This window comes from Festucalex cinctus, chromosome 17 (genome assembly GCF_051991245.1).
Source record: "Festucalex cinctus isolate MCC-2025b chromosome 17, RoL_Fcin_1.0, whole genome shotgun sequence".
Taxonomy (NCBI): Eukaryota; Metazoa; Chordata; class Actinopteri; order Syngnathiformes; family Syngnathidae; genus Festucalex; species Festucalex cinctus.
This window is the reverse complement of record NC_135427.1, coordinates 5,811,164-5,823,799: the sequence shown is the minus strand read 5'-3', so window position 1 is coordinate 5,823,799 and position 12,636 is coordinate 5,811,164. Positions and strand designations below refer to the sequence as shown.

The 12,636-nt window shown below is 41.5% G+C and overlaps 1 protein-coding gene and 1 pseudogene across 2 annotated transcripts in view; one reads left to right on the top strand and one right to left on the bottom strand.

Moving 5' to 3' along the window:
* The window catches only part of LOC144004464 (solute carrier family 2, facilitated glucose transporter member 11 pseudogene), a 236,426-nt pseudogene that overhangs the window by 123,201 nt on the left and 100,589 nt on the right, over positions 1 to 12,636 (bottom strand). The window lies entirely within an intron of this gene.
* Positions 1,071 to 5,420, top strand: LOC144004972 (transcription factor Sox-9-B-like). The gene is made up of 3 exons (XM_077502733.1): positions 1,071 to 1,853; positions 1,943 to 2,193; positions 3,470 to 5,420. The coding sequence occupies exons 1-3, from the start codon at positions 1,378 to 1,380 to the stop codon at positions 4,258 to 4,260; spliced, it is 1,518 nt and encodes a 505-aa protein (XP_077358859.1). The 5' UTR covers positions 1,071 to 1,377; the 3' UTR covers positions 4,261 to 5,420.

Sequence of the window (12,636 nt, the reverse complement as noted above, 5' to 3'; positions counted from 1 at the left end):
TGTTGATATAATGAACAGTTACTTATTGAAAACTGCTAACAATCGGTAGTAAACTGACCACACTTAAGAACCATGAATTTAATGTGATGTTTTCACAAATTAAACCTTGACACTAAGCAACATGTGGATGAAACTATTTTTATTTCTGAAACTCAATTATTAGCTGCAAATTTGTGTCTTTGTGTAATTAGAAATGTTTAATCCACCTTTTTTTTTTTTTTTTTTTTATACATGTATTGGTTAAAAAAATAAATACATAATTATATACCATATATTTGTAAGGGTGACTGATCTACAGGTCTTTCATTTACTTTACAAAAAAACAACTTACAAAGTATCAATTTTAAAGATTATTATTATTATTATTATTGTGTATATTTGTTTAAATGTATCTACTTTAAAATATAGCTTACTGGTACTTTTTTTTTTTTTTAAAGGTAGCTAAATAAGCAAAATGATGACTATAAGTGAACCTACTGTAAGAATTTACAGTAGTTTGGAAGATTTTATTTTATTAAAAATTTACTTTCATCTACCAGAAAAAAAAAAAAAAGAAAAAAAAAAGTGTAGCAGTCAGCAGAATGAACATAATCCCGTCGCTGAAATGTGATGAAACAAATCACAAGCTGATCTTGTGAACTGCAACTGTTGCACTGCAGCAGTCAAACTCTTTAGGGGGTTCTGGCAGACTGATGTCGCCCCCCATTGGCAAACATGTTGTACTGGAACTAAAAGTTGCTTCAACTTACATAGGTAAGTACTGCTGCTGGGTTTTGTTTTTTTTTTTTAATACTTGGCTGCACAAATGCACAATGTTAAATTTTGGATTTATTGAATTTATTTATACGCCTGCTCAAAAATATGACTATTTTACATATTTAACCCCATCAGCCGCGGTGCGCAATGAGCATGCGCGCGTGTGCGCTGGTACACAAGAAGGAGAAAGTGATGGTATCAAATTCCTTCAAGTTGACGTCACGCGCCGCCCGCCAATCACCTTCGGGCTTCCTCGCGCGCCATGGTAACGCTCTTATAAAGCGCGTGCGCGAGCAACTTTGCACTTCAGAGCACTTCGCGCGTTCTGGGATTCTATTTGGAGGCGAGCAAGGAGAACTTTACAAAATCGATTTCATCCGACAGAATTGCAGTTAGAGTTGATTTGTTTTGGGTTTTTTTTTTTTTTTTTTGTGGAGCGACGCAGTGATTTGGACGTTTATTCACCAAATCAAGTTGACGCAGCAAAAAGGGACGTGACGAGATTTCAAAGTCGCTTTTAAAGACTTTTTTTTTTTTTTTTTTTTTTTCCCCCTTCTCGCGAGGCGCCGCCGTCCGCCGTTCCCGTTTCACGCGTAAACTCGGCCGCAACCCGTTTCTCGTATGAATCTTCTCGACCCCTACCTGAAGATGTCGGAGGAACAAGACAAGTGTCTCTCCGATGCCCCGAGCCCGAGCATGTCCGAGGACTCCGCGGGCTCGCCGTGCCCGTCCGGCGCCGGCTCCGGCTCCGGCTGCGGCTCCGGCTCCGGCTCCGGCTCGGACGCCGAGAACACGCGGCCGTCGGAGAACGCGCTGCTCCGCGTGGAGGCGGCATTGGGCGACTTCAAGAAGGACGAGGACGACGACAAGTTCCCGGCTTGCATCCGCGACGCCGTGTCCCAGGTGCTCAAGGGCTACGACTGGACGCTGGTGCCGATGCCGGTGCGCGTGAACGGATCTAGCAAGAACAAGCCTCACGTGAAGAGACCGATGAACGCCTTCATGGTTTGGGCTCAAGCCGCGCGGAGGAAGCTGGCCGACCAGTACCCGCACCTGCACAACGCCGAGCTCAGCAAAACCTTGGGCAAACTTTGGAGGTAAGTTTCCACATCGTCTCCTTTTCCCTCCACATTTGGATCAACTTCCCGCTCATTTTTGTTTTGTTGTCGTTTTTGGTGACGCACAGACTTCTCAACGAGGGCGAGAAGCGGCCGTTCGTGGAGGAGGCAGAGCGGCTCCGCGTGCAGCACAAGAAGGATCACCCCGACTACAAGTACCAGCCGAGGCGGAGGAAGTCGGTGAAGAGCGGCCAGAGCGAGGCGGAGGACGGCAGCGAGCAAACTCACATCTCGCCCACCGCCATCTTTAAAGCGCTGCAGCAGGCCGACTCGCCGGCATCCAGCTTGGGAGAGGTGCACTCTCCCGGGGAGCACTCAGGTGAGCTTGGATTCAACATTTGGGCAAAGGCTTAGTTTTACTCATAAGCTATTTCCATTATTTATTTTTTTTGGTAATTGAAATGTTATTAAATATAAGAAAACAAACACTATAGTATAGTATAGGGATGGGCGAGTACCGATACCAGGTATCGGTATCGGGCCGATACCAGCCTTTTTTCAAGTACTCGTGACGCAGACGAGTACAAGCGAGCGATGGCAGAGGGGCAAGACGTTTTAAGTGAGTCCTCCTTGCCTGTAAGTGGCGCAAGCTTGTAGTAGTTTTTCACCAAAACCTCACCGGTTTGGAAATACTTCAAAATTGTCAATCTTAAACTAAAAAGAGCATTTTTGTGTTTTATTTTGAGCGTTAAGACTATTGAAGAGTGACTGTGCTGTTTTTTTTTTTTTTTTTTGTCAAAATTAAAAAAATATATTTGTTTAAAAATATCTTTTAGTGATTTTTTTATTTGTCAAAATGTACTACTGGTATCGGCAGTTGGTATCGGTGAGTACTGAGGGTCTGAAAAAAAGTGGTATCGAACATCCCTAATTAAAACAAAAGGTGTCGAACACAAGGCTCGGGGGCCAGATTTGGCCCGCCACTTCATTTTATGTGGCCCATGAAGGCAAACCAAAATGACACAAAAAAAAAAATTAAAAATCGCAAATGGTCTATTTTTAGTAATATTGAGATATGGCTAGCATTTTTATGACAAATCTCCACTTCAAAATAACTGAAAAAATAGATTTTTTTTTTTTTTTTTGGCTTCTGTTTCAAAATCAATTTGTTGGTAATATGAGGCAAATATTTATATTTATTCACTGTCCAAATGGAAAATAACTACAATTTGGCCAGTGACAAAAATTTACCTTACTGGCCATCTATTAAAACATAAAGCAAATAAATAAATTGATTTGTAGTTAAAGCTAAACACACGCACACAAACAAGCAGTACTACATTTGTGTGTGGGTAAGTGGGTGGGGCCTTGAATGTGACATCATGAGCTCCAATCAGCCTCATCACTGTATATAGATTTATTGGCAAAGTATTTAAAAACACGCAAGGAATTTGTCTTCATGGTCACAACACAGAAACGTGAAAAATATTAATGACTAACAGAGGGAGATAGAACGGGAAGCCTGGCGGTTCGCTAAATAGTGCCCTGATTTTCTTCGATGAAAAATAAGAAAACAGGAATGAGGAAGGAAAACATAAGGCGCAATCTGTATGGACAAACTTACAATCAAGTGTTATCTTGTTTTAACTCTCCAGGTTCCCAGGGACCCCCAACCCCTCCCACTACCCCAAAAACTGATGTCAGCTCAGGCAAGATGGACCTAAAGCGCGAAGGGGGTCTCAGATCCCTCCCTGACGGCACCGGCCAGCGGCAACTGAACATCGACTTCCGCGACGTGGACATCGGCGAGCTGAGCAGCGACGTCATCTCCCACATCGAGACCTTCGACGTCAACGAGTTCGACCAGTACCTCCCGCCCAACGGCCACCCGGGTTCCGTCAGCGGGCCCGGGACCCCCGTCGCCTACACCGGCAGCTACAGCGTCAGCGGCGCTCCGGTCAGCCCGACGGCAGGAGCCGCCTGGATGCCTAAAAGCCAGCAAGGACAGCAGCAACAGCACACCCTCACCTCCCTGGGGGCCACCGCGGGTGGCGCCGGTTCCGAGGCGGGTCAGGCTCAGCACAGGACCCAGATCAAGACGGAGCAGCTGAGCCCGAGCCACTTCAGCGAGCAGCAGGGCTCGCCGCAGCACGTGGCCTACAGCCCCTTCAGCATCCAGCACTACAGCCCCACGTCGTACCCGGCCATCTCCAGGGCGCAGCAGTACGACTTCGCCGACCACCAGGGGGGAGCGCCCTCGTTCTACAGCCACGCGGGGGCGGCCCAGGGTTCGGGCCTCTACTCGACTTTCAGCTACATGAGCAGCCCCAGCCAGAGGCCCATGTACACGCCCATTGCCGACAACGCCGGGGTGCCCTCCATCCCCCAGAGCAGCCCCCAGCACTGGGAGCAGGCACCGGTATACACCCAGCTCACCAGACCATGAACCCCCTCCCCCCAAAATACGTCGTCCACACATGTACAGCCACATACGTGGATCCGAAAACATTTTACTCCAATGAGACATCCCGAAAGACACTTGACGTCACCGAGTGGGACTCGTGATTGGCTCACGCCGTGCCTTGCTATTGTACCATGATAGAATCTTTATGGATATATATTTTTAGAGAGATGAAAAGACTTGAGAAAGTCCTCTGTGAGGATTTGATTGTTAATATTTCTGTAGGTACTTTGTATGTTTTGGTTTTGTCTTCATACGCTGGCAGTTTGTTTATGTTTATGACGGTTATATATCGGTTCAAAACGAAAAAAGGTTATATATCGGTTCAAAACGAAAAAAGGTTATATATCGGTTCAAAATGACAACGAACATCTGCTCTTTGGTTTCAATTATTTCCTACTTTTTTCCAATCTAACTTACATTTATTGATCATCAGTGTCGGAATCGTACAACATTGCAGACGGTGACCACGACCGTTCCGACCACCCGCGTGCCTTGAATTCGGGTCATTTTATATACGTGCGCGACTGCGTGTGCGCCAACCGCTGAGATTACACTTACCGGCCAGCAGCGTGTTTGACAGCTACAGGAAGTCACCTTTGACCTCTTGGCTGCCCCTCTGCCTGCTGTCTCCTTCTGTGCTGATATAACCCCAATCCTCAGCCTTGCCCGTTAAAAACTATTTATTTATTTCCTTTAATTTTATTGTGAGTGAATTATTTTGCATTTTAGTCTTATTATTATTTTTTGTTTTGTTTTGTTTTTAAACAAGGTACACAGCATATCTCATCGTCCTCATTTGGATTTTAAACCCAGGGGGTACTAATACAAAATGGTACGTGCTGTAATCTTCTTTGTTCTTTATTTATCTTGCCTAAATCTCTATTTTAAGGATGTATTTGCCTTTCTTTGTGGGTCGTGGGGGCTATATTATAAAATGTGTTATTTGTCTTTAAATTGAACTAAGGATGAAAGAACTGGAAAATATGATTTAATTGAGAAGGTTTTTACAGTGTATATGTTTTGCTTTTTTTTCGTTCCTCTCCGTATCACGTTCCCCACACTTCTGCTCTTTTTGCAAAGTATTTGTACTGTCTTTAAAGATTTTTTTTGTATCTGTATTTGCAATAAAAATGAAAATACTATTCAACATGAATTGTTTTGCATTCATGTAACGTTTTCATACACTTGACGTCAAGGAAAGAGTTAACGGACAAGTGCCAAGTAATCGGCCCGTGTTTGTTTTCCCAGAAGCCTTGTTTTCTTTTTGCCTCCCACTTTATTTTCTTCCCCTTCTCTCTCGTGTCAGCTGGTAGCGGCAGGAGGCGGTGAGGCTCCGTGGGGCCCGACGGAGGCTTTTGGGAGGGGTGGGTGATGTGATGTGTTTATTGCAGTAAGAAAAAAAAAAAATGCTGACAATACTTACATTTTTATAGCAGGAGAGCGAGAAAAAAAAAAAAAAAAAAAAAAAAAAAAGAAGAGTGTAGCGCTTATAAATGATTTTCTTGCCAATACTGTAAGAATCCAACACCTTGTCCTTATATAACTGCATTACCCACTTAATAACACAAATTGTAGTCAGTATGTGGATATTGCAGTGTCCCAAAAATATGGAATATCAAATTATACGTTTTTAGAATAATATGCATGCATGTTTAAGTGAAAATGTTTACAAGGAGAAAACAAACAAGTCAGATTAGGGCTGGGCAATAAATCAAATTAATTCGATACATCGGCATTTTAAAAAAAATCGAATCGTTGAAAATTTGCTAAATCGTAAAATCGAGTTTGTTTACAACAACTTAATTGTGGCATTTAAGCACAAACTATGAATGTTAAGTGCATGTTAAAACGGATCTAGAATCAGTATACGTTACTGGCGTCTGAACATTTTTGCACAGGAATTATTTTTTAACTCATTCACTCCCAGGACATTTTTGCTGTTTTATTCGATTTGGACTGATTTTGCAAGGCCCATAGAATATTGTGTCCTATTGCTATAAAAACATGGAATCTACCAAAAGAAAGATTAGAGCCTCTTCTTTCGTCAGGAAAAAAAAAAAAAAAAAAGCATATTTCTATCCGTTTCCATTTTGCATCAATTTGCATTAGAATATGGCTAAGTTTCATCATTATTCACAAATCTGTTTAAAATAGCGGGGGAAAGAGCTTTTTGATCTGCAGGCTGCCACCTGCTTGCCGTTTTTATAGTAACGGCCATTACGTCAAGCATTCTCTTCAGTTCAGAGGCTGCATCAAAGCCAAAACGTGTAAATACATCTTTGGCAGTGTGATAATATTTAAAATAGAACGTATTTATACGTTTTTGGGGGTAAATGAGTTAATAAATGAAACCTTAAAATAAACGTTTGTTGGATGCATTAGGTTCAAATCGATTAAAATCGTAATCGTCCTGAATGACTGCAAAAATCGCGATTTTATTTTTTGGCCATATCGCCCAGCCCCAAGTCATATAATCCTTTTTGGCCTTCAATTGGTAACTAAAAGATTGTGCGCATCCACACTTTATGTTAGTGTCTCAATAGGTGCTGCTGTTTTGGTTAGCATCCAAATACAAATGGCTTCAGAACTTGATAACTTAAAGGGAATGATAGAGCCAAAGTGCTTAAGTCATGGTCTAGATATCTATCGACATTTTCCACTGTGTGCTATTTTTTTTTTTTTTTTTTTTTTTTTTAATATGGACGATATTTTACTTGGCGAACTTCAGATGAAAGTAAATGTCAAACAGATTCAACTAAATGCCAAACTTGGGGATGAAGGAACCCATGTAAAAGAGGTCAGACAGACGCCAAGTAAATTAATCCAAAACAAAACCATCAGGATGATGAAGTTTATATATTCACATTCATTTTCAGATGAACTTCTTGTCTAAACTTAGCTATGAAAAGAAAAACCGATGAGTCTGTATTACTTATAAAATCTATAAAAGCGGGAGTAGTGCCATCTGCTGGTTCTTGTGGGGCTCCAAAATACATCAAAGAGAAAGTCTGGGGGAGCAAAAACTCTCAATAATGTCGCGAGCCAAATGTCCAAAAATAAATTATAGAGCTGGAGAAGAGGATGATTAGTACACATGCACACACATACACACTTATCTGTACGTTCCTCCAATGAGGCTCGGAACAAAAGTGCTTCTTCGCATGATGATGAGACGCACGGCGCACATTTATGCAAGAGGCACTGCAGCGTAACTTCATTGATTATTTCAATCTCCGGACATGCAGGTAGAGTTTCAAATTCATCTGCACGCAGTCCAAGTTCCTCCTGATAAATACGCACCCCATTATTTGGAATAAAAACGGACTTTCCGAGGGATGTTTGCGTTGTTTGTTGCGATGTTATTTTTTTGTACGACTAATGGAGCGAGGGTCTGACATTGGAGTTGCTGCAAAATGCTACGATTGCTAACGTAAATGTCTGCGAAAAAGTCACATTTCAATTGCTCGCTGACACTTGTGAATCTTACGATGAATTATTTAATACAAGTAGAAAAGTAGAAAAATGCCACAGCAGTTTGTCTTTTCTAATGTCTGTGAGGCTTAATTTGAAAAACACATTCGTGACGAAAAACGATGAACGGTTGTGCAGGAGTTCCTGCCAAAATTACCGTTTTCCATTATAATCATAAAGGCGTTTTTCATCCAAATATTTACTGGAATTATGACTATGTAACATTCCGACTTCCGTACAAATACCGTTTATCCGGAACTTGAGGACCCAATGTACAGGCATCCGAATTACATGATCCATTCTAATGACAGATGTGGACTGATTCAAACTCTTAGTTAACTCTTTTACTGCCACACATTATCAAAACGTTATCATTCACGTCATCCTTGAAAACGTTCCATTTCATCAGATTTCGTCCTCTTTCGTTGTAATTTGATACACGGGCGGCCCATTGAAGCGATACAATGCTGCCATCTGGTGGCCATAGTTAGAGAGTGTTTTTGATTCCACAACCTATTGACCAGGCAGCGTTGCACTTAGATGTTGCACTGCCCATTGATGAAAAAAAAAAAAAAACTTAGTCGACGTCATTTAACGTTTATGGCGGCATACGTTGTGATTTTATTAAGCGTGATTAAACGTTTTTGGCAGTCAAAGAGTTAATAAAATCTGGAAAATGAAGCACAGACCAAGCATGATAAGCATAAAAACGTAATGAGGTATGTTTGTTGTCGAGGGTGAAGGAAAATGTGATTGAGTGCTGATTGTGGGGGGGGGTTTAAGTTCTCAGAAAAAAAAAGTGTTTGTATTCAAAAGGTGGTGTTTTAATGCCTGCGAAGAAGCAGAATGCGCTAATGAAAGTGACTTCAAATTGCTTTGCTGCCGCCATCCAGCAACATGAGAAAATGAAAACCACACCGCGTGCCCCCTGAGTCCGAAAATCAAGCAGTTACACAACAATGGAGGGCGGCATTGTTTTCACTGATGTAGCTGGGGGCCAAAATATCTAACCGGAAGATTTTGGCTTCGGCACGTCATTAGCTATCAACGGCGACCATTAACCAAAACACGCTGTCATAAATAGTTTTCAGTTTTGTAAATATCCATTCAATGTTGATATACAGTACACGACTGATTGATTTGTTTTGTTTTTTTCCTGTCCAGATGTGTCACTCTCCATCTTTCCCCTATCTCTTTAACTGCTCTCCTCCCACTGATATGCTCACTTTCCACACGAAGCTCCCCCAAAAACCTTTGGACCCTGAAATGTGTGAACCATCCGTCTCGTTGCCCACACAAGTGTAAGCCGTTCAACACGTATACACAGACGGCCACATGAAACGGCTGTTGGGGCCGTAATAGATAGGCCGAGCTCGGCCTCGTGACACCGAGGATCCATCACTGGAGCTTATCTGTCGACTTGAGTTGAGGGGTTCGACACAACATGGCCAGATGTAGAGGGGGCAGCTGACAACTAAGCCATTTACAAAGGTTGTATTTCCTTTTTTAATCTGAGGTATTTTTAAAATTAAAACGACTGCAATTTTGCTGGAAATCAAACATACAATAAATTCTTACCAGGAACTATTCATGACAAACTTAATCGCTCGTCAACCGGTGGTTGTGTTTGTACATTAGCTAATGCTAAATGCTATCTTGGTTGACAGTTCAACAGTGCTAAACAAGCCAATCACTCACCATTACCGACTTTATCCGTCGGCTCTGATGGGCGACCGCTAGGGATGTAACGATAAAGGCAATATCGTGATATCGTGATATTCAAACTGCCACAATATCGTCGTCGTCATGTTCACAATATTTAGAAGGAACATTTATGTTAAAAAAAAAGTCGAGTTGATTTCCATTTGTGCAGTTCTAGCACCCTCTAGTGGCTAGTTTATGAGTGCAATTAAATTTTCATTAGGGATGTTTTGGCCTTTGTTTAACTCATTCACTGCCATTGACGGAAAAAGACGTCAAATGATGCATTTTTTGCTGGTCTGGCAATGAATGTGTTAAAATCTATTCTAATTGTCCGATGAGGGGGAAACTAATTTGCTTGTGAAGCGATCAATGTGTGCTTGCATTAGCAAGTAAGTGCCTTAATGTTATTAGAGATTGTAGGTGGTTTATATGCATTGCTGTTATGTACAAAAACACAACAACAATATTCTGCTTTTTTTTTAGTATGGGCTCTTTTTTTGTTTAACTATATTTTGATGTTTTTTAAATATCGTGAACCCCCCACAATATTGGAACCTTCATATTGTGATAATATCATATCGTGATGTTTGGGTATCGTTACATCCCGAGCGACCGCAGCATTGGGCTAGTAGGACTACATTCCCCATAATTCTTAGGCACTGAACTCGGACTGATGCAGCATTCAAGGATGGTCGGAAGTCGGATTTATCCCAGTTGGTTTTTCCCAGTTCTGACCCGAAAGCATTCGAGTCGAAACAACCAAAATGGCGGATAGTGATAAATTGTTTTATATGTTGGTCATCAAAACTCATTTTGAACTTGCCTTCTCACAATTTTGCTTCATCAGCTCTGTAGTTCACCGTATAATTTCATGCAGGGAGATCGCGGCGTAATGTCGGAAAAGTCCGACTTCCAACCATCCTCCGATGCAGCAGCAGCTCTAGTTACTATATGATGAAAACAAGCCTGCTAGTGATTAGCTTGACCGACAGACACGGACTAAAAAAAAAAGGGAGAATGGGACGGGACCTATGTAAAAGTGGGACAAAACATTGGAGCTGGCAAAATCCACAAATTCGGAACTGTCCCGTTGAAGGCTAAGCTAGCATCGCTAACATCCTCCTTTATATTTTTCCTCCCATGTCGATGCAAGAAAGCACATCATCATAACTTTCCATGATGGACGTAATCGATCGGCTGTCTGGGAGAACAGAAGCATTCCTGCAACTTGCCTCTCATTGTGACTTGCGCGTAACGTCGCACGTGGATGCCGGTGTTGAGAAAACGAAGATTTTTGAATGGCCGCTCGGCTACGGAATTCAACAAGAGCAAGAGAAAGGGACAAAATGACAGGAAGAAAGTGTGGATGATGGATAACGGAGGGAGGAAAAAAGAACAGAGGCAACAGGAAGTATGGGAGGAAGCAATAGTCTGTGTTTTGTGCCGAGGAATCAGGTCCGAGAGCAATGAAATTTAAGTAGTCGAGTGGGAGAAAGCGCGCACACACACACACACACTAACAAATGCTTCAGACGGACCTGATTGAAAGAACATTCTGCAGTGGTCTGTCATCATATCACATCTTCTCATAACATTACAAATTTTACTAACGTGTGGCTGTGCTGTGAAAGTAATCGCAACAGCAGCCTGTCTGGCCATGTGGGAGTCATGTTTTGCTCTGGAAAACGGACTCACATCAAGAGCGGCAGTCCATCGTGGTTTTACGCTCGAAAAAACCTTTGACTTAGTTGCTGCTCACATTCGAAGACGCGTACAAAACATGACACACTTTGTTTTCTGGCCCATTTACATAAATCTAACGATTACTTGAAAGAGTGTGGACATGGTTTTAGGTGTCAGATTTGAAACCAGAGATCATTAACGTGCCAGGCGCTCGGAAATAGGGGCATGGACAAGTGGGCACTGGGGCACTTTAAATAATACTTTATGAAATCTTATCACAAAAACTCAACAAATTTAACCTATGAGCCCATTGCATTTTTTTTAAACTTTGATATTGCACATATAAGCTAATAAAAGTACATCTTTTTTTTCCAGGTTTATGCTGTGCCTCCTTTAACTCATTCACTCGCCGCCATTTTCACATTTCGCAATCCCGTTCGCTGCCGACTGTTTTACTGGATTTTGACTGATTTTGTAAGGCCCACAGAATATCGTGTTCTATTGCTATAAAAGCATGGAACCTATCAAAAGAAAGATTAAAGTTTCTTCTTTCATCAGGGGGAAAAAAAAAAAAAAAGTATGTTTCTATCTGCTTCCGTTTTGCAGCAATTGCTCTGCTGCCACCTGCTGGCCGTTTGTGTAATAACTACCATTTCTACAACCGTTCTTTGCAGTTGAGAGGCTGCATCAAAGCCTTCTGTATGCTCTAGCATAAAAAAAAATGTATAAATACGTCTTTGGGACACTTAGAACATAAAAAAAAAAAACGTATTTACACGTTATTGGGAGCAAATGAGTTAAAAGGTTTCTTTTTTTTCTTCGCCTTCCCCTTTCTCATAGGCACAAGACCATCAGGAACATATGGTACCTTAAGTGTCAATAATGTTTTGGATGCTACAATTTATGAGAAATCCATTGTCGAAAAAAAAAACGACAACATTTGTATCCTTATGTATCTTTGTCACAAAGCAGGGAAACCCCATTTTGACAATAATCTGAAGCATAACAGATGTAACTGTATACAGATAAGTGTGCACAAAATAGATAAGAAGACAGAACCACAGGCTTATTTCTCATTATTTAACTCATTCACTGCCATTGACGGAAAAAAAAGACGTCAAATAATGCATTTTTTTTGCTGGTCTGGCAATGAATGTGTTAATATTTTACAATCTAAAAAGATGTTGAAGGAGTTAAATACTGACCCCAAAAAAACCTGAAATGGCAGGTCTTGTCAAACCTTCCCCAGGAAATGAACGTTTCCAGGGTACTTGTGGTGCCCGTACTGTATACCAAATACTCCAAAGTAATCCTCACTCGCTGCTTATTCCGCTCTTTCCATTGTTGATTTGAGTTGGTCTTGCATTACCTGCGTTTTTTTAGGTGGGATTATGTATTGTGTATTATGCCTTCGCTGGCAGCTCTTAAATCCCAAAGAAAAGACGAAAAAGAAGTATTAACCTCAATAATCTTTTACAGATGGTGATCTTTTCTCTGATT

What these genes read in the sequence shown, in the direction of transcription:
- LOC144004972 (XM_077502733.1), top strand. Translation starts at nt 1,378, where the DNA reads ATGAATCTTCTCGACCCCTACCTGAAGATGTCGGAGGAACAAGACAAG. An exon ending in ACCTTGGGCAAACTTTGGAG is followed by an intron (nt 1,854 to 1,942) that starts GTAAGTTTCCAC and finishes GGTGACGCACAG; the next exon opens with ACTTCTCAACGAGGGCGAGA. An exon ending in CTCTCCCGGGGAGCACTCAG is followed by an intron (nt 2,194 to 3,469) that starts GTGAGCTTGGAT and finishes TTAACTCTCCAG; the next exon opens with GTTCCCAGGGACCCCCAACC.